Here is a 19,897-nt window from a genome sequence, read left to right as displayed (position 1 = left end):
GCATGATGGTTTAAAACAGAGACTTATGAGGTGGGTATATGGCTCTGCCTCTGTCTTGTCACGAATGAATGGGCGCAGTAAGGAGATAGAAGTGCTGATTGGGGAGTAAAGAAGAGAACTGTGGCTTCAAGTCGAAAGGCGTCAAGCACCTGGAAAAGCATCAGTAAGGCGCCGAACATGACATTCTGACATCCGTACTTTGATCAGCTCTATCATGTAAAGCAAAAGAAGATTCGTGAAACCCCAGATAGCTGAATGTGTCAGATCGGCGAGAATGCCTGTCCACCATCGCCGAATCGTGTGTGAAGGGTAAAAGCAGGGTGTCGACGTCCTGGAGACCACTAGTCAACTGATTGGGCGTCGATCACCCGATTGAACCAACCCATCGCTGACCACTGTCAGATAGACATGTCGTCGACGACAATCGTCTGTACTCAAGCATGATTCAACGGTACGGAGTATGATAGTTTTTAAAAAAACTTACGGCTTGAGTATTTTCCTCGATTACGGATGCACATGTCAAGGATATGAGTTGTCTGAGCACAAGAAACGTGTGTAATCATCCATCTGAGGCTTAAGCCGGACATGTGGAACGCGATGGCAAAGTTCTGTGAACAAAGAAAGTAAGAGCAGCGTGTCTGAGCTCAGACAGCTGATAGTCCCAAGGATTTCACAATCATAAAAATCCAATATTGGAGCAATGAAGGAAGGAGGTGAAGTGACCGTGATAAGTGGAAGCCCAGATTGTTGATAACACAGCGGCCCTGGTTCGCAGGACACAACCACCGTGCCATCTGTCATCTGGACTGGACTCGGGAGAATTGGGAAACCATGTTTGTGAAAACGAATAAAGTGTAAGGGAAATAACGGATGAGTCTGCTTCCTGGTCAAAATATTGGACATCACTATACTACTCGTCTGGATTGTCTGTATGAATGGAGTAGGTGCTGGGTCGCGGGGAGTCAGAGCATATCCTAGAGGAAAGTCCACGGAAGATGCGATCTAGTACTTGTTGATGAGGTAAAGCCTAGATACAGTCTTGCAACAACGATGAACGCAATGTGTGGCAGTTGAAGACGACACTACTTATAAACTCAATTGCACGGGGGAGTAATTACGTGGAGACGGGCAGAGAGTGGGATGGGTTATAACCTACGGCAGCATGAATGGATAAAGACATCTTGATCACTCAGGTGGTGGTGAGGAACTAATGGAGCTTTGATATGATTACGCGGTTCACAGAGCTAACTCCTAACCCTATGCTATGGTCACGAGGCACAACCAACGGATCATGACATAAAAGAAGGCGAATATTCCTTTGTAGACTATGTAATAGTAGCACTACTTATGTCAATGTAAGTCCGAGAGGCAGGGGGGTATATGCTCGAGTGTAAGTACGGTTCTCGTGCACGCTATAGAGCATCACATATTATTAGTTGCGTAGGCGATGTACTACGTCACCACGTCTCCCGTGCATATATAATCAAGGGAAAAGGACAGCGCTCGGCACTACAAGCTTGCCGTTCATACACGATCAACCCATCAAGACTCCATAGGGAGCTCGAGTACACATTAATGTGCAAACCGAATAACTTCGTGTGTGCAGTGTACCCCCGTCTTCGTCGGCGACATTGACGTCTCCTCCTGTGCTTGGAAGCAAAGTTTTTTTAACAGATCGAGAATTCTGCTTTGACCTGTTCAAGACGTTCAGAAGCTGACGAATGCATAGTTAGGTCGTACGTCCCCTATGATCTGTGAAGCCGATGTCATTGGCGGATAGGCTGGAGATTGGTAGCACTGAGATGGGCGGTCGACCGTCATGAACGAGTCAGACTTGGACGCATCGCAAGTGCAAAAATTCAGAGGGGTGCTTTTGCATCGCTCTAGGAGTTCTACTTTGCGGCCTGTCCACATTGCTCATGCCAATTTTCAATGCCAACAAGGAGAACGACGAATGAATGTGAAGCATCATTGCGCTGATGGATGGATTACAATTTCATTGAAAACATGGCAGATGAGGGTCTCAAGACAAAGTGGAAGAAAGCTTTCGGAGTTGCAATATGGGCTGCAGCTGGTTTCACGGATGACAAATTCGATGTTACAGTGTGCTTTGATTTGCCGAGTACGAAGTTCGGATTGATATTTTGGATTGGCACATACTATGGGCGCGATGAGCGCTGAGGATTACCCTTTTACCAGTCACGAATATTCTAGAAGATCATCGACCCTTTCAAGTTGGCACACGTTGCAGCTCTGCAAACGATTAAATTTTGAACCATGAATGGTACCCGCCGAGTCGCTGGATACCCCCTGGTTCCAGCCGGGACCAGCCCCTCCATTGGCAATCTTCAATCGAGCTACCTGGTTGGATCTCGATGCTAAGAACGGCTTGTGATGATCTCGTTACTATTCATGGAAGGCCTTGCTGATTATGCCTTATGGTTCTAGCGTCATTAACGCGGCTGCACGACAGAGCTCCGATTGGCGTCCTTCGCGGTTTGCTGCTGCTGATGATGATGATGATGATCCATCACTTTCTCTAAAGTCTGTAGTGGCCTGGTACGGTTAACAACAAAGAAAATGAATGGCGAAGATGGATGGTTTGACGTACGACGAGGTAGGTTCCAAAGCAGTTTCTGGATATCTTGACATGATAGGGACGATGAAGTTACTTTCTGACGAATGCAGAGGCTCAACTGTTTGTCGCAAGGTGAGGTTTTGAAGCCCGAGGGTTTAAGCCTGTTCTGAAACGAGCACAGTTGGGGAATCGTTGATCAGAAATGCCCACTCACAAATCAGGTGTTTATTACTCCCATCATCAACTACGAGACAGTGACGTACCGCCTTCGTCACAGAGAACGTCTCGCTAATGTGAATAGCATTATTGGAGTGCAGCTTTGCAAACTAGCGGTGGTGTGGAGTCCATTGTGACTATGCTGGTTTGTCTTTCTTTGCGATAACATCCGAGCTCGGTGTTCTAAACTATTCAGAGTCCCGTCGATGCTTTTTCGATTGTCCTGATGGCCAAGCAGGGATGTCGAGACTCGTTTCGAGTCTACCTCACGAATAGAGAATGCCGTTGTGCGGGAACTGTTATTTGCAGACGTTGATTTTACCACGCCTCACATATAGGACCAGCTGTGTTGCCTTTCATTTGACTCTTGGACTTCATCTCAAGCGCTAGCTGGTGTCCTTTGACTTTCGGGTGTGTTCTTGTTCTGCAGTTGGCCCTTGGCCGAGTGGCTGGGCGGAAATCGTCATGGAAGCTAATCCAGGCAATGTTGGCACTTTTGGCCATCGTCCTCGACCGAGTCATACATTCGGCTCCAGAAATTCGATGATCCTCTGGGTTTTTGCTATTCTGCTCTTGTACTTGGTGGTGAATATTGATACTCATGGACCACACGCTTTGTTGAAGGCCGAGGCCAAGGCAACTGGCAACTGGCAACTGGCTCATATTTGATGGACATGGTTTTGTTTACCGACCAACGAAATTTTCACCGTCCAGGCGCTGGCACCTCGCCAGCCCACGAGGCTGGAATCCCCACCAACTGGTATTCGGGCAGCTGGAACGATGGCCCTCCTGGCAGGTTCGTTCAGAACATTTATATACTGCACTAAGTTACGCAATTATCACTACTCCCTCAGATACTCTAGTCTGCAAGTGTAACCATCACAATCGTCACTTCAGTAATATCATGTCTGACTTTCACCACTGGTCGAATAACGGAGTACCTAACTCCTCTGCGTCAGGACCTGTGAGTTGGTAATCTTCTTACATGACATCATTGTTACTAAATCGACGCTTGCAGGGCCAACATTCTCTTGATGAGATGTTTCAGTGTATGTGGGATTGTCCATATCCATTGCATTGCAATGCCCTGATTCGCGGCTACAATCTCTCCGCTCACCTGCGCGAGGCTCATGGGATTCACGGGTCAGACAAAACTCGTCTTTTGTGCCAATGGAAAACTTGTAACAGGGAGTTCAACAAGGAGAGTCTTTCGAGGCACGTTGAGGAAGTCCATATGGGGATTGTATACAGATGCGAGTGGTGTGGAACTCCATTCTCGCGCAAAGATACTCTCAATAAGCACAAGAAAACTCCGCATTAAATAGGGAGTCGGGATCCCGTGTTATCTATCTTCTATGTCATGACTTCAGCTAGAGCTGTTGCCTGTGTTGCACATGATCCGATACACTTACTAGTTTCCTCTATGTTATGTTATTTACCCTGGTGGTAATATATTTATGTAGTTCAAGTACGTACGAAACCGTATTTCGAATATCAAATTAGTAGCAATTTGTCAATTTTGCAAGTTACAGATCATCGGGCTACTCTCAGGCCTCAAATTCGGTAGACGGATGCACTATTGTGTGATCGCGTCCAACAGCCCCGAACTCCTCATAGTATCTATTAACCTGAGCAGTGCCACAACATGGTCGTCATTCTAAGTGGCAACGGCACGGCGTCAATTCTTTCAAGTGACGCCCATAACTCTGTATGTCTATGGATAGGTTATGTACAGATTATAGAGACGAAGCGGAAGAGGATGTAATTCGATCATTAGAGTACTAGATAAACTGAAATACATAGAAGGGGTTGCATTATATCTTGCGTAAACAAACCTCGGGATCAAGCTTAAGCTTCAAGCTCAAGTTTAGCACGTCAGTGATACTCTCAGCTCGTTCAAGCCTCACAACACAAACCTTACCAAATATTACCGGAAGATGATACTGATATCCCGACACACTCATCCAGACTCATAGGCTTCTGGCAGGTATATCACCTCCCTGAAGATTCAGACCAAACAGCTCCTAATTCACTAACATAATGGTAAAGTCAGGGTTGTTTTAAATAGCGTCAACAAATTCACATGCCTTGTAAACGCATTATTAGATACAAATACTCGTAACGTCCAGCTTTAACGAAATCTGGCTGGCGCCGGGTGGCGACAACCTTGTGGCCTATGTTCAGCTGTTGCTTCAACACTGGTTTGGGAATGAAGGTGTCCGTATCCAATGAGGTACATCCACCTAACTCCCATTTTAACGAACGAGATAGTCACTTGTCGAATGTGACATAGTTGGTGGAGACTACAAGCTCAATAGAGATTGCCAACATTAATACCGTTGGGCGGCCATGAATGAGCCCGCGAGTCTTGCTCATTCCTGGTAAAGTCGATCGAGAGCAACGTTACTTTGCTGACATGGCATTGCAAGGTCACCAAGGACAGTGGATGAATGAGGATGAATGCCCGTCGATGAGCGAAAATGGGTTTGTCCTCTTTCAAAAGTTCGAGGCTAGTTCTTGGCAAGAGATCCGGAGTTGGATTTCGTGGATGGATCACAATTTGATGATGACAAATTCACTTTCAATTTCCGGCGTTTATCATGATACACTCAGAGCAGTAAGTAGCAGGGCATCTGTAGAGCCCTTTGGCTGCCTCGAGATACTTTTGGAGTGTACACGAGTGCTGACGGTAACCCTTTTTGCTAGTAATTTTTGGAAGACCATCGACCCTTTGGCGAAAACTGTAACCCTGACAGTAACGATTGGTAGGATCCACAGATACTCGTGGACCTGCGAGTGGCAAGAGCATTTCCGAGTCGAAGCTTTATTCGTCAATGTTTTTCACTGGTTTTGCATCGTTGGGGATGCGTAGTTGCGGTGGCATAGCGGTGCGTTTCTTCCCGAGCTGATTGGAACGCTCACAGTTCCGTCGATGCTGCTATCCGACGGCTTTGATCACTAGTAGGGATATGATAAAAGCGGGATCGCCTCAAGAACCGCCAGCGTTACGCGTGGGCCACTAAGTATTGACGCCCCGATAACGTCAAGGACTGATTTTACCACGCGGGTTGTACACGGCGCCAAATTCCTTCATTTTCCTCCCTAGTTTTTAAATCTGATGAATCTGCACGCCTCTTTTTGCTTCTAGTTAGTCCGCAGCCGTTCATTGGCCAGTTGGTGGGTGGAAATCGTTATGGAAGTGCTTCTAGCCCCGGCATGGCACGTTGGCCTTCCCTTAACCAAGTTATGCTTTTTGCGATGGAATTTTGCTCCTCTATGTTTTTGTAATCATGCACGCGTACTCGCCGGCGACATTGATACTCGTGGATGACACGCTCCGCCGAATGCCAAGGTTATTGGCAATTGACACATATTTGATGACTGTGGTTTGTCTTCCAGCTAATGAAAATTTCGCAGTCCGAGAGCCAACTCCCTGGCACCCCACCAGGCCGCCAACCATGAGGCCTCAGGCCGGTGGTTGAGGATTTAGAACGGATATGCCTCTTAGGAAGGCTCATCCGGAATAATAAAGCCCCCCCTCAAACGCTTGAATCTGAAGAAACTACATTCGTCACAACTATCGCCTCCAACACCGCTATGTCGTACAACCACGCAAACAATGGATTTCTCTCAGTAATGGGACCTGTAAGTTTCAAGTCCTCATACCGGGCATCACTGCTATGAAATTGACACTCGTAGTCGGGCCATTTTCTCAACCCGATGTTCCAGTGTCTGTGGAGCGGACCAGACGGCTTGCGCTGCAACTACCCGTTTCTTGCCCACGAACTTTCTGCTCACCTCCGTGAATATCATGGAATTCGGGGTGCAGACAAATTGCGCGTCCATTGCTCTTGGAATGATTGCAACAAGGAGCTCAATAAAGAGAGCCTCTCTAGGCATGTGGAGGAAAGGCACCTCAGGGTTATATATCCTTGCGATTCCTGCAACAAGACTTTCACGCGCCAATACAATCTCAGTGACCACAAGAACAATTGCCCAGTTCAGCAACAGTAGATGTGAGATCTGGTCATAACTTTCTCTCGCATATGCTCGACTAATTCGCGATTTCAGTGTCGTTTCGATAGTCTCATAAGTTGGGTAGACGGAAAAAAGGAACCACATGGTGGATATTTAATGGTGTTCGAAGCCTTCATACTTGACTCGCTCAAATTGTTCTAGTCTTTCTCGCTTTGGTTCGTGCTTCTATGAATGTGTGTACTTGAGCTCCATGATACTTATGTCGATGATGAAATGTATTAGTTATCATATTTTAAAACGTTGCATTGCACGACAGCGGTCGTCTTGAGAAATTGCACATCATCGATTGATCCCTTGGCAGCCTGCCTTGTTTACACAGTCTTTGAAGTAATATAATGCGGACAGAAACCTTCTGTTCACAGCTCCACTATCATCATGTCCGAAGCATTTCATGTCTAACCACAAAGGTCAATACACTACTTACCCAGAACGTGCACTTCACCCAACGATCCGTCAAATAACTCTAATTGACGCCTATGTTCATACAACAGACAATCAATATTCTTGACGGATCGAAATCGATCATCAGGATTCATGAAATCAAGACCTTCTGCCTCGCAGCAAAGACTGATGATGTTACGGGGAACGTTCCGCAGGATAGGTCAACAGATAATTGTCCCATTCCGATTATCATGAATTGATGGTACCACTGATTCTCGCATAAAACGATGCGTTACTCGCAGTATAGAGTATGCTCATGCTAATGATCCTTTTGCGGGCTTCGGGTTAAATGGGCAACTGGAGGTTGTAGTAATGGTGGAGGCTAGTTACTGGTGTTATTATGTTCACCGTCATACACAGAGATCAGTGTGAATTCTTTCGGCTCAACCGATGCGGGGCCGCGACAGCCGTTGGTGGGCGTGTCTATGGCACGATATACTAGTACTTAGCATCGGGAGAGCAGAAAGTGCGGGTTTCAAACTCGGATATTGCCGTGCATTCCACTCCACGATTAAAATGTTCGAGTTCAAGTACTTCGCAAATTCTATATATTCGTGGCAGGTCCCTGTAACGCTAGCAGGGAGTTTCAAGAGTCAGTATCGCTCGTACCAAGTACCGTGCTGGAGACCCAGGACATATACCCATTATCAGATACTTACAGCAGTGGCCCTGGACACTAACTTCGACCCGCAGACGCTCGTCAGCCAACATAATTCATAATTCATAAGTCGTTCACAAGTACCTCTACTTGCCAATGCCAAAACTAATCGGTCAAACTAGTACTTTTAAATTCGAGGACAGACCTCGTCAGCAGAGCGCACTGCTTACTGGGCAGAACCCAGCATACGCGATGCTTGAGCCAACGCCTTAGTACAAGAAGTATTTCATGTTTTCGATTATCGACCTCATCACGAAGTTCGAAGGCGAACTTGTTGAAAGCTGTAAGTTCCGGATGCATGCGCTTTCCTCTGAATCGCCTACCTCTGGAGAAATCTGTAACAGTGTGCACCGATGAAATCCTGTCCCATCTGCTTTGACCGGTGACCGTGGGTGGGGCTATTACGCCCCTGCGCGCCCTTTGTGCCGTGCCGGTGATGGCATTGCCGACTCTTATGATGGAGCTCCCGCGGTGAGTTCTTTCCCTTGACCCTCACTTGTGGTCATAACGCCATTCTAGTATACATGACTCGCTGGATCAAGTCAGGACAGAAGATGAAAAATTCATTGGTCATCGAGGATTCACGATCCGAGCCTGTGAACTCGGCTACCTGCGTGACCATGTAGCCATGCAGATGTGCGTCCGAGTTGCTCCGCAGAGGGAATAATTGTTTGCAGAGGTCTGGGCATATGTATATATTGGTATAAATATTGCATCTTCAAGTTTGTACTGGCATAATATTTAGTAATATTAATGGATGCTTAACGTTTAATTCTTTTCGGATGCGCACTGAAGTTCGGATTTTGGGAAAGCATTAAATTGTCGTTTGTCGGCCGGGCAAGAATAACCTCTTGGCCTTCATAATGCCTCGGATGTAGCCTCCTATAGGTGCTTGTATAAAGTTCACCAGGATGAGAGACCAAAGAGCGACTCACTTAGATTAGTATCACCTAGCTCCAAGTTGCCAACCTACTAGTTTGCCATGCCTGTCCCAGTCTGTCAACGAACTCGGTCCTAGTGGAGGTACAGTATATGAATGGTGCTCGAACGCGTATTTGTGAGGATGCATCACGAAGGGTGAGTACTTGAGTACTTGAGTGTGCGACGAGCGACTTTCATGGTAATTGACGATCAACGGCTTGAGCTTCAAGCTTCAAGCCTTGGTGCGCTCTGTACCGTTCGTCCGAATCTTCGTTCAATGAATCAAAAAAACCCTAGTGTTCGGGATTCGGAGTTGCAATTTGAATTTGAACATCAATTATTGTGATGATGACAAATTTGCTAGTGTCAGTTCAACATACTCAGGCTATGATCGCTCTGCAGGTGATCCCTTTGAGTCCCTTTGCCAGGCGAGCTTGTGACGCTGAATGCGGGTTAGCGAGACTCAGAACTGCAGGTACCTGTCCAGGATTCAACTTTCTGCAATCTTGATTCGTTGATTGAGCTATATGGTAGCCAGATGATGATGCTAAGTGCATATGAGGACTCATTGAGGAGGGTCTCCCGGAAGTCTTTGCTGATTCTGCCTCGCGATACTTAGCATCGTTAAAACGCGTACGAAGGTCCCCCGGTTGTGCATCCTCACTGCTGTCATGGTCGGACACGATTGCTTTTCCCGGTCTCTAGAGTCCTTGTAATAGCCTGGGTTGACTATCTGGAAGACGATCGCTCGGGTGGTTCGACGTTAATGAGGGGCTGGGTTCAAAAAGACATTTGGTCATTCTGGCATCGTAGGACCGCAGACTTGCTTGCCTAGTGAAACCCAGCCAGAAGTCAAGGGTTTATCCGCAAGGTAATGGATTCATGGTTAGTCTTGTATGAATATCCCCTATTTTCAGCTAAGGTCACTCATCAAGGATTCAGCGATGCTCACCCGCAATCAGATCTTCATCATTGCTATTATAAAATAATACGAGATGACGCAGATTTGACGTACTGCATTTTGGCATAGCGCAACGAAGGCTTGCGGACAGTGTCTCGGTGTCACAAGGAGCATCTGCAGTGACATGATGGTGCGCTTGCCTCTTAACAATTCTCGAGCTGATAAAATTACTCGCTAGAATTTTGTCGACGCCGTTATCCGATTGTCTTTATTGCCAGTAGGGCTACCAAAGTCAGATCATTTCAAGAACAACTCATGTTGTGTGTGAGCTGCCATTGGCGTCTGACAACGCCAAATACTAAGTTTACGGCGCATTACGTATGTGGCCAACTTTTTTTGTTTTCGTTTGTTTCCTAGACTATCTGATATCGCAGCGCAACCATTGACCTGTGACTCAGATTTTTGGTCCCAAGGTGGCCCTTGGCCGGTTGGCGGGCAGGAATTGCAATGGAAGCTACATCCTAATTCTGACATGGCACGCTTGGCCATCCTCATTGTCGTCCAAACCATGTTTCCGACGACTGAATTCGATGCTCCTTGAATTTTTGTAATCCTGCGTACTCGACGGCATACATTGATACCACACCGCTTTGAGGTCGTGCTGGTGCGGTATCTGACACATATCCCATTACTTCACCGTCCAGGCGCCATGTCTGCCACCTTCACACACGGCCGAGCTCTTAGCCTGGAGGGACCGGTACCTATCAACCAACACATATGGTTTCATCTACCAAATAAATGAAACGTTCACCGTCCAGGCGCATCCACCTGGCTCTCTGCCAGCCCACATTATGGCTTGCAGTCCCCTCCAGGCTAGGATTCGGAAAGTTGGAATGGTGGGCCTCCTTGCAAACTCGCTCTGATAAATAAGCACACTCAGGTGCCCCAATGCGATGTGAGCACAACCTCAATACGACTATGGCGTATAACAACGGATCATCATCTGCACCAGGACTTGTAATTTTCGTCTTCTCACTGGGCGTCGCGGCGGCTGAATTGTTGTTTACAGGCGGACCATTTTCTTGGAGAGTTATTCCAGTGTATGTGGGTTGCTGGATATGGGTTACACTGCAATGACTTGATACGTCGGTTCATCTCCGAAATTGTCACGGAATTAAGGGCGCGGACGACTTGCGCTTCCGTTGCTGTTGGGAGGGCTGTAACATAGTGCTCAAGAAAGAAAGCCTTGCCCGACATGTGCAAGCAGTGCACCTCGGAATCTCGTATTCTTGCGACACCTGCAACCAGAAGTTCACGCGTACATACAACCTAGAAGTGCACAAGAGAAACTGCCCAACCCCGCAGTAAATATCAGGACTTTCTCTCCCGTATAACCAACGCTGATTCTTCGATTTAGGGGGTAATGGGTGATGTCGCTTCAATAGTTATTTGAGGTTGTGTGGATGTTGGAGTTCCCGTGTGTCTAAAATGGCCGGCAGGAACGGCGGACTGACGGGGGGAAACCTCACGTCGGGGCATTCGCAGGGACGGAGAAGCGGAGGAGACACAGGTGTCCCCTCTCTCCTATAATGTCATACTACGTATACTACCTCAGGCGGGCTACTGAGTGTTACAACGGTTGTTTGACTAGTTGTTCTCACTTTCAATGTCGCACCGCGGCATTTACCATAGCATCTTGACATCAGTTAGTTTCTGTGGATTCATGTACCACATGCAACGTCAGTATATTACCTGATACTCTTGAGTCTGCAGGGTGGTAAGATGTTTTAGTGTCAATATCCTGAATAGCAGATCAACAAAGCGAAATTATCGAATTGAATGTACATATCAACGAGCACTGACATGTTGCCTATCTTGTCTCCAGACTTTTGTACGTGGAAGCGGCTTCTGTTCAGCTGCCCTAGTTTGGCCTCCGAAGCATTTGAACCCGCTATCTGCAATCCGAGTTAGGGAATTAAGGTGCTGTCGTGAAGTGTACCTTTTACCTAGAAAACTACTTAACCACGAGCGGCACTGGCGCTATGCTGGCATGTTAGACATTTGTTTGTTTGTTTGTTTTTATAAGATACCATTCATAATTGTAGCGTAGCTCATTGAATTGATACCCTAGGCCTCTGACCGAGAGGCATACATTCAGAAAACCATAGAACACCAATCATTCATGTAGCGAGATACGTACAGGAGGTGATTCTAAATGTATGATATCACTGCCGATGTACTTGAGCAACATAACAGTGGCCCTCGTAAGGTTGTGGAGTGTTTTGTTGGAGTAAACAGAATGCACATAAAACGTTTCCAGTTCCATCAGTCCGACAAGCTGAGGAGCGACAGTATTAATTTGAACGCAAGTAGCCTGCATTATAAAAAAGCATGGACTGACAAGCCGAACATGGATAAATTCTGCAGCAGGTTTGTTCAGCTCTCTGAGGGACCGGACTTTTGCCTTCCGGTTGTGTATGAGCTTCATAAATTTCGATGAATAGACAGAGATTGGCCTTGTTGCTCAAATGGGAAAGCCAGTATCATCAATACGCTTTTTTACGTTGGATTTTAATTCTTGCAGAGGACGGTAACAACACAAGATTGGCCCAGAAACGAGGCATTCCGACTTGAAAGAGGGGAATCACGAAGAGATGAAGAACATGACAATTGTCCTGAAAAATTAAATAGGCAGTATGATGCATACCAAACCAAACTTCAAGCACGATGGCTATCGTGTTCTCGAAAAGTGATAATGTTCATCTGGAAGTTAGACATCAATGTGCTGGTCCTGTTAGCATTGTCCTCGCAGACTATCTCAACCTGAGTACGCCTGAAATCGCTGGGGTTGTGTGAGCTTACTTGCTGTGTATTGAGCGGCTGCCCGGTGTGTACTGCCAGTGATGCTGCTAGATCTTGAATCTGGTTAAATCAATACTATCACCATGATGTACTAGCTGCTAGCTTACCTGCTACTCAGGCTAGCAACTAGTCTGAGTCACGGTAGAACTAGATTCAAAGTTCTCTCAAAGGTGACGAGTACGGCCATGGACTAGACAAAATCCAGCGTATTATCGATGCCTTGCGACTAACTTGAAGAGTCGAGTGACTAACTCAGTGGCTCGCAACGCCACTCGAGTGAGTCAGTGAAGGTCCCACAGGCGGCAGCCAAGCAATTGACTCGTTTCCCGATTGCCATATTTATGACCCTAACCCTGAAACCGTTCTCATGATTCTTTGTGGTCACAACTCCATCTTGAACCTATGAAGTTGGGTCTTTCCATGACCCCGAGATAAATATAATTGAGGATGCCTGTCCAGTCGCTGCAAAACACAGATGTGATCGTTCCTCAACATGCACCTCATCCACTCCTTCCGTTTCTTCAATCCCAATCACAAACTACGTTAACCCGTCTCTATCAACGGCCATCATCATGTCTTTCGATATTTCGGTGATGCACCACTCGATTGTGTGTATACCTAAGCTGACGTCTTTTCTAGATTGCTCGGACCAATTGAGCGGCAGCTCATAATGAATCTACTCTGGCTGGAAAGTGCCCTCTCCGCAGCGACGATGTCAGCTTGGGTCCTTCCTGAGGGAAAGAAGTGAGTTTCTATGGGTTGTGAACACTTCGGACTCATAAATATGCATCTAGCGCATATGATTCCGCCCTTACTGTCATGACAGGACTCCACATTGCCCAAAATTCGGCTGTTAAATTAGCGCTAAACCCTACATTCAAATCTAGCTTGAGGCAAGCTATCACAGGAGGGTGCGTTGAATTATAAACGAAGCACATTCCTCATGACAACAAATTTTTGAAGAGGTAATACGGGAAGTTTTGGAGTCCCTACCGACAAGGACGGCAAGCGACAGTCAGCGAACATTGAAAACTTAGACGCATACGCGCTCGAACGATGGGAGGTAAGCTAGTAGTGACCAACTGGTGAAAAATAATCTTACAACTTCGTAGACCATCCTTCACTACATGGTGTCGTCTGGTCAAGGCCAAAATCCCACCAAGCCTTCCCAAGGAGTTCTGTACTTGCTCCAACGGAGTGGTTTGATGAACAATGCTCAGTGGGTGTATATGCGTGAATGTTTTCTTTCTCTCTTCTTACATCTTGCCAATAGCGGTGCAGCTCTACAAATCACTTCCTCGGGTTTCCAGTTCCTCCTCCACTCACCTCATGATCAACTTTGGAATCTACTATTACAGTACTTGCACATGGCAGAGGTACGCTCCCAGCTGATAGGAGGCGTTTGTGATCGGTGACGTTGATATGTCCCTAGGAGAGGCAAATGGACCTCGTAGAAGTGCTTAGCTTTCTATTCATGTTGTCGACCATGGATCTTGGTCGGGTAAGGCAAATATAACATGGTTGCGTAAGTAGCTAAAGAAGCGCCGTTCATTTAATACCAGGAATATTCGACAGAACCCTTGAGCGAAACACAGAAGGCAATGCTTGAAGACCTTCGGGACTATGGTCTTGTATGGCAACGTAAGGTATAGAGCCTTCTAGTTTTACCATCTTTGGCGCATTTTACTAAATGTATTCCACTGCCATAAGACTTCATCAAAACGTTTCAGTCCCACACGATTAGCAACAACGTTGACTTCGTCGTCACCCCCCCTTACCGAGTTCGCATTCTACCGGCGGGTCTCGTACGGCGGACGGTACAGGGGCGGTTACTCTAAGTTCAGGGGCCGCGCAACAAGGCTTCATTGTTCTGGAAACTAACTATCGGATATATGCGTATACAGGTATGTTATCTCTTTTTCAACCTTTAGCATTTGAGTTTACATGTCTTCGGCGGCTGCAAGACAACCCCTTGCAAACGGCTGTCCTTAATTTGTTCATCACGATGAAATATCGTTTTCCGAACTTGGTTGTGGGAATGCTCACCCGTGAAAGTGTACGCAAGGCACTGGGCAATGGAATCTCGGCTGACCAGGTATCAAAACGTTCTCTTCTGATTGTAGTCAAGTTTGGGTAATGAGCCTGATCGCCGCCGACAGATCATTAGCTACTTAACGACACATGCACATCCACAGATGCGCAAGAACGTCAGTATATATTCAATCATCCTCACAAGCCAATTTCGTTGCTCATTGTCCCTGAATAGAACCCCCTTTTACCTGTGACTGTACAGGACCAGATAAGGCTTTGGGAGCTTGAGAGGAATCGGCTGAAATCTGCAGAAGGTCAGGATTGTCTTTTCGTACTGGTACTCTTCTCACGCCGACCAAACCACAAATTAAGGTTATCTTTACAAAGACTTCGCGTCGCAAGCCGATTATGAATACGTGCTAGCGTATGCGAAGCAGCTGGATGTTGTGCTTTGGGAGAACGCGGCCAAGCGGTGCTTCTTTGGTACTCTTGAGGGACATGCTAACGTTAGAGGATTCATCGAGAGACGGACAGGATCAGTTTAGAGTCATTGCTTGTGGCGCTTATTACGTTTGGTTGTGTAAGATACCACGACAAATGTATTACGTCCGATATGTACATGTATTAAGATCTATTAAAGTATTTATGACTCGGGGCAGTAGCCAGGAATGAATGGTTAGCCACGACGGCGTTCATCTACCCATGTGCTAATACAACGTTAGCCAAAACAATTAGGTGACAATGTACAGTATATGGTTACATGCATAATGCAATACATTCCAGATGTCAGAGTGAGGTCATGTAAGTCATCGCAAATTCAAATCATATCCATAGAAGTTTCATCCGCCTTGCAAAGCACAAACCCGCCCTCGTAGCCTAGTTGGTCAACTGCCGTGCCAGTTTCGCGCCAGCGCCCAACAAGACTACGCTCGTGTATGTAACCTTTGAATATCCAGCGTCCATGGTACGCATGGGCAGCGTGTTTCTGGATCAAAGAATTAGTTAAAATGAATGACGCAAATCGGACCTTCTTTCACGTACCGACCGTCGCAATAGAACAATGAAGCCATCCCATGGTCTTACTCGGCCAATGAAAGAGAAAGAACCCCAAGCCGGGCTCTCCCGATCGTACGTCTGTAAAAGTTCACGGACCTCCACCAACTCGAGGCGAATTCAGGAGCTCTCACCTCTCCCGTGATGATAATGTCGGTGACGCCACTAGTTCTTTCCTCACAAACTTCCTCATAATCATCGTCTGTTTCATACTGTGAATCCTCGCTTACGGCCGGCAATTCACAACGCCATTCGGGGCTCATCTTGGACGGTCTGGAGTAGGGGTTTTCGCGGTCAGCATGGTATGTTTCATATCGTACGGTCTTTCCCGTCTCCAGATCATGTAATGTCAAGTTATCCTATTTGTGGTGGTTTTTAATGCTGCACACGAGACCAAACGTGGAAAACTTACAGTTCCATGTTTAATTTCCAGTCGACGGGGCAACCAAACGTTGAGGACATCCTCGCCCCACCCATGAGCTTCAGCAGGTGCAGAAATGGGTTCATCGGGGATTAAACAGTGATGCTCTTTGAACACACAAGATATGCGCTCGTGTGCCCAAGTAACGCCCTGTACCGAGGGTCGGCGATTAGGCATGTTGGCTTCAATGTGAGCCTGCAGATATGGAATCTGATGCGGCAGGGTATGATTAACTTGCCGGGCGATAATATGGCCGCACACGTACCAAAGCACGACCATTCCAGTGTCCAGTTAATGATCCAAGATGGTAGAAGATTCCTCGGAGTGGTCGATCCACAGCCCACGGATCATAGCATGATACAATTCGGAACCATTCACTATCAAGACGCTCACTGCCAAGGCCGTTATAGTCGCCGAAAAATCTTGTGCGAGTGTGAAAGTGAAAGTCTATTATGTCTTCCTGTGTAAGCCGCGGAAGAGACAATCCCATTGCAGCAGCCTGCGCCCTCGTCTCGGGAAGCTGCGCTACTGCGGATGGCAATGGATTGTTATCTAAACGCACCTCCAACCTGACCACATAGTTCAGTAGGGCAGCTGGTATTAAAGGCGGTGCAGCAAGCCGAATTTTTCGACCATAGTGTACAAAATCGCGGGCGATGGGAAGCGGCAGACCTGTCGTACATGGGATTGCAACCTCAGTTTCTGCACAAAGAGGCAGATAGAAGAACGCATCAGGAGCGTACGCAGATGAGAACTGCACGTAATGTTACACGTGGCACTCAGGGACAAATAACGAATTATAATACGCACTCGATGTCCTTGGACAAGGAAAGGCTCAAGCCTAGTCAACATTTTGTTGCGTACTCTGGGGTCTTCATTCTTGACGCTCCCTGATGGAAATGTCAGAATATATGGAAGAGTTGGTATTCCAGCAGCTGACCTTCGCTACTGCTCATCCAGAGGAGCCAAAGGATCAATGAGGTGCCTTCGTTATCGTTAACCCAAGAGAGCGGATGCTCTCGAGGAACTTGGCATTTGTCTTCAATGACATTTGCTAACCATATCGGAAGCTCTGCCCAGAGACACAGCTGGGCCGAGTTTTTACCATCGTTTTCGAGCAACATGAGATAGACTGCCCAAAGGTCCTCCTGAAGATGGGTAGAATTTTCTGCATTCTGATGACGCATACGAGTCAGTATGATACTGCGCTTGCGAAGCTCCTCAGACAAGCACTCGACAGTAGTGCGTCCCCATGACAGACGACGTATGACTGCAGCTGAGTCGAATTTTTGACAAAAAATCTGAGAATATAGATGATTGTTATCGCGAAACCTGAGCGACGCATTGATAGTGCGAGAAGTGCACAAGAGAGGGACCAATTCCGACGGTGGTCCAATGAACCGACTTGTGACGAAGTAAAATGCGATACGTTCGAGTATGGGAACATCAAGCAGTTCAAATGGAGACAAGGAGCAAAGAGAAGCGGAAGGTCCTGCGAGCATGCGTTGAGCTAGCATGTTGGGTGAATGTGCTGTTCGAGTGGGCACTCGGGAATCGCAGAAGAAGGGTATTTGAGTGTTTCATCTCAGATACCGGCGCCAATGGCCAGATACTTAAAGGTGATAAATCGACGTACAATGTGTGATCGCCGCGTACTTCGCATCTCTTCCCCGGCTGTGGTGGGAGTCCGTCCTAATGACCACATCATTACGAGAACACCGACAAACAGTTCCTGGAAATAGGATGGCGTCACGAGCAGGAAACATCAAAACGAGAAAATAATCGGATATCACGTCTGACCAACGGTCTTTTCATTTCAGGACTCTCTCTACGTGTATTGATATGGTGGCCCATCAGCGCCAACGAAAATCTGGAGAGATCTGGAGGCGGAGCCAAGTGAGATTGGCCTGAGATACACTGCAAAGCGGACCGTTTCGGGGGGCATGTGTCTCCCAAATAAGGCGGCGTCCTTCCTCGAACTCTTCCCAACGGGTACCTGCAGACAGCTCATTCTGATCCAAATGACTCCACATGGTTTGGTTCTCTAGAGCTCTATTGTTTAAGTGGTTGAAGTGGTGAGCAAGCCTACTAAGTTGATGTTCATTTGAGGCTGAACCGAAGGCAACTGAACAATGACTCGGAAACTAGCGTTCTGATTGGTGGAAATTCCGTGGAAATTCCCGGCTCAAATTGAGTTTGGAGCACTGGCCACGCGCGGCTTTCTGAACGTTTTGATTTTCAGATGCGTTCTCCCTTCTACCGGCCCCGGCGATGCCAGCAGTGTACCGCAGTTTCTGAGCAACGTGTCAAATGATTTATCTGATCAACTTTAGACCGACTCGTTCACCGCGCACCAATCCACGTTTTCGCATCTGTCCGAAGGATTGAATACCTCATTGCCCTACTAGTCAATCATTGTCATATCAATTGGTGCCGTTTTCGTTATTATCTCCTGCGCTACTAGTAGTATCTGAGTCTGATCCGAGCTCGATCACAGTTCACGAGTGTGCGGCTGCCCGGCCTCTCATAACTATTAGTTCATATCCGCGTAAATTGCCCGCGCCCGCGGGCATCGATTCTTTGTGATCCACGGCAAGCGACTTCGTCGCGGGTAAGTACCAGAGGTCCTACTATGTATGCTTAGTATGCTCGCTCACGCGTTTCCATAGGGAACTGACGTTGCGGCATAGACCAAGACGTAAAAGTTGGCATAGGTGGCAAGGGATGAGTATAGTAGGTTACCTGTGATGCGCCCTCAATAATAACATCCGCATGCGACACTGCATCCTGGCGAATTTGGAATTCAGGTGGTGACCCAAATACCCTCATTGTCCCTAGTGCCGCGTTTGAACGAATTTTTTTTTTGACAAATGCCGTTTACGTGTGGCGTTGCCCTATGCAGGGCCTCTGTGGGCTCAGTATGGGTTCGTTGTATGATATCGTTTACATGTGTAAAAAATGTCCAGGCGCTCGTCTCATACCGGAAGGGTTAAAGCTGACCTGGCGTTCGGAACTGTGAGCTCTTTCACAGGTTCGCTGGGCTTGCGCTGGTTCGATTGAACAGTCTGTACCCGTGTGGATGGCTATTTGATGAATGATATCAGATATCAGTTCGCCGTCCGCATTGATCCTCTCAAAATCATACACAGCATAACTATATACACTTGCGCTATTGTTGGTCGAGGTTTGAGTTCGAGGCTGTTCCAGGGCACACCGATAGACAGATGTTCCACAACAAAAATAAAGTCCAATGACAAGTCCCGAGATGGTATGGTAGGAGCCACTCGTTCTTCATGAATAGGTCACCTGCATAGGCTTCCACGAGTGACGGAATCGACTGCGGACCTCGAGTCAAAGGTTCCTTCGTCCGTGATCGCGTTGGATATCATATCACGTACCATTTAGGCTTGCTCACTATTGAATGGATTAGGGAAACATGTTCTGGGTAGACTTACTCTTGACTACTTCATCAGATCTCTCATAGCCTCAGTAAGATCTCGAATGAACCACTGGGAGGGTGATCGGCGACTTCCAATGTGGCGATTGACCCCTGTTGTTGCATATTCAATAAGAACAAACGTGACCTTAGGGGTGGTATCGCGACGATATGACTCACCATCAGGAAGCTCAGGAACGATCTACGCGTGTGATCAAGCATTTTGCTTTAAAAATTGCATCAAAAGCCCACCGCAAACATTGTTGACATCTAAGACCGTCTTTGATGAGGAATATCTGTCAGTGGCAAATGACATCGGGATAAGCCGTAAAGAGGCGGGT

At 47.1% G+C, this 19,897-nt stretch overlaps 4 protein-coding genes across 4 annotated transcripts; 3 read left to right on the top strand and 1 right to left on the bottom strand.

Annotated features, from left to right (window-relative positions):
- Window positions 1-3,598: 3,598 nt before the first annotated feature.
- Window positions 3,599-4,346, top strand: DFJ58DRAFT_510544 (uncharacterized protein). Its single transcript, XM_041380758.1, has 2 exons — window positions 3,599-3,758; window positions 3,813-4,346. Exons 1-2 carry the CDS (start codon window positions 3,699-3,701, stop codon window positions 4,113-4,115), a joined length of 363 nt encoding a protein of 120 aa, XP_041241039.1. The 5' UTR covers window positions 3,599-3,698; the 3' UTR covers window positions 4,116-4,346.
- A 2,070-nt stretch (window positions 4,347-6,416) lies between these two features.
- Window positions 6,417-7,109, top strand: DFJ58DRAFT_801181 (uncharacterized protein). The gene is made up of 2 exons (XM_041390862.1): window positions 6,417-6,810; window positions 6,866-7,109. The coding sequence occupies exon 1, from the start codon at window positions 6,515-6,517 to the stop codon at window positions 6,806-6,808; it is 294 nt and encodes a 97-aa protein (XP_041241038.1). The 5' UTR covers window positions 6,417-6,514; the 3' UTR covers window positions 6,809-6,810; window positions 6,866-7,109.
- A 5,807-nt stretch (window positions 7,110-12,916) lies between these two features.
- Window positions 12,917-15,301, top strand: DFJ58DRAFT_801166 (transcription factor Tfb2-domain-containing protein). Its single transcript, XM_041390861.1, is given in 13 exon segments — window positions 12,917-13,205; window positions 13,255-13,359; window positions 13,410-13,526; window positions 13,579-13,678; window positions 13,728-13,834; window positions 13,889-13,991; window positions 14,048-14,116; window positions 14,178-14,261; window positions 14,326-14,378; window positions 14,398-14,519; window positions 14,580-14,710; window positions 14,775-14,859; window positions 15,019-15,301. 13 exon segments carry the CDS (start codon window positions 13,063-13,065, stop codon window positions 15,189-15,191), a joined length of 1,392 nt encoding a protein of 463 aa, XP_041241037.1. The 5' UTR covers window positions 12,917-13,062; the 3' UTR covers window positions 15,192-15,301.
- DFJ58DRAFT_687007 (uncharacterized protein) lies at window positions 15,248-17,696 on the bottom strand. The gene is made up of 7 exons (XM_041383321.1): window positions 17,061-17,696; window positions 16,931-17,010; window positions 16,386-16,874; window positions 16,112-16,330; window positions 15,834-16,058; window positions 15,688-15,780; window positions 15,248-15,631 (listed from the first exon to the last, which is right to left on the bottom strand). The coding sequence occupies exons 1-7, from the start codon at window positions 17,635-17,637 to the stop codon at window positions 15,464-15,466; spliced, it is 1,851 nt and encodes a 616-aa protein (XP_041241036.1). The 5' UTR covers window positions 17,638-17,696; the 3' UTR covers window positions 15,248-15,463.
- Window positions 17,697-19,897: the final 2,201 nt, after the last annotated feature.

This window comes from Suillus subalutaceus (genome assembly GCF_016647625.1).
Source record: "Suillus subalutaceus strain FC151 chromosome Unknown DFJ58scaffold_96, whole genome shotgun sequence".
In the NCBI taxonomy this organism is placed as follows: Eukaryota; Fungi; Basidiomycota; class Agaricomycetes; order Boletales; family Suillaceae; genus Suillus; species Suillus subalutaceus.
This window is presented reverse-complemented; position numbering and strand designations above follow the sequence as displayed.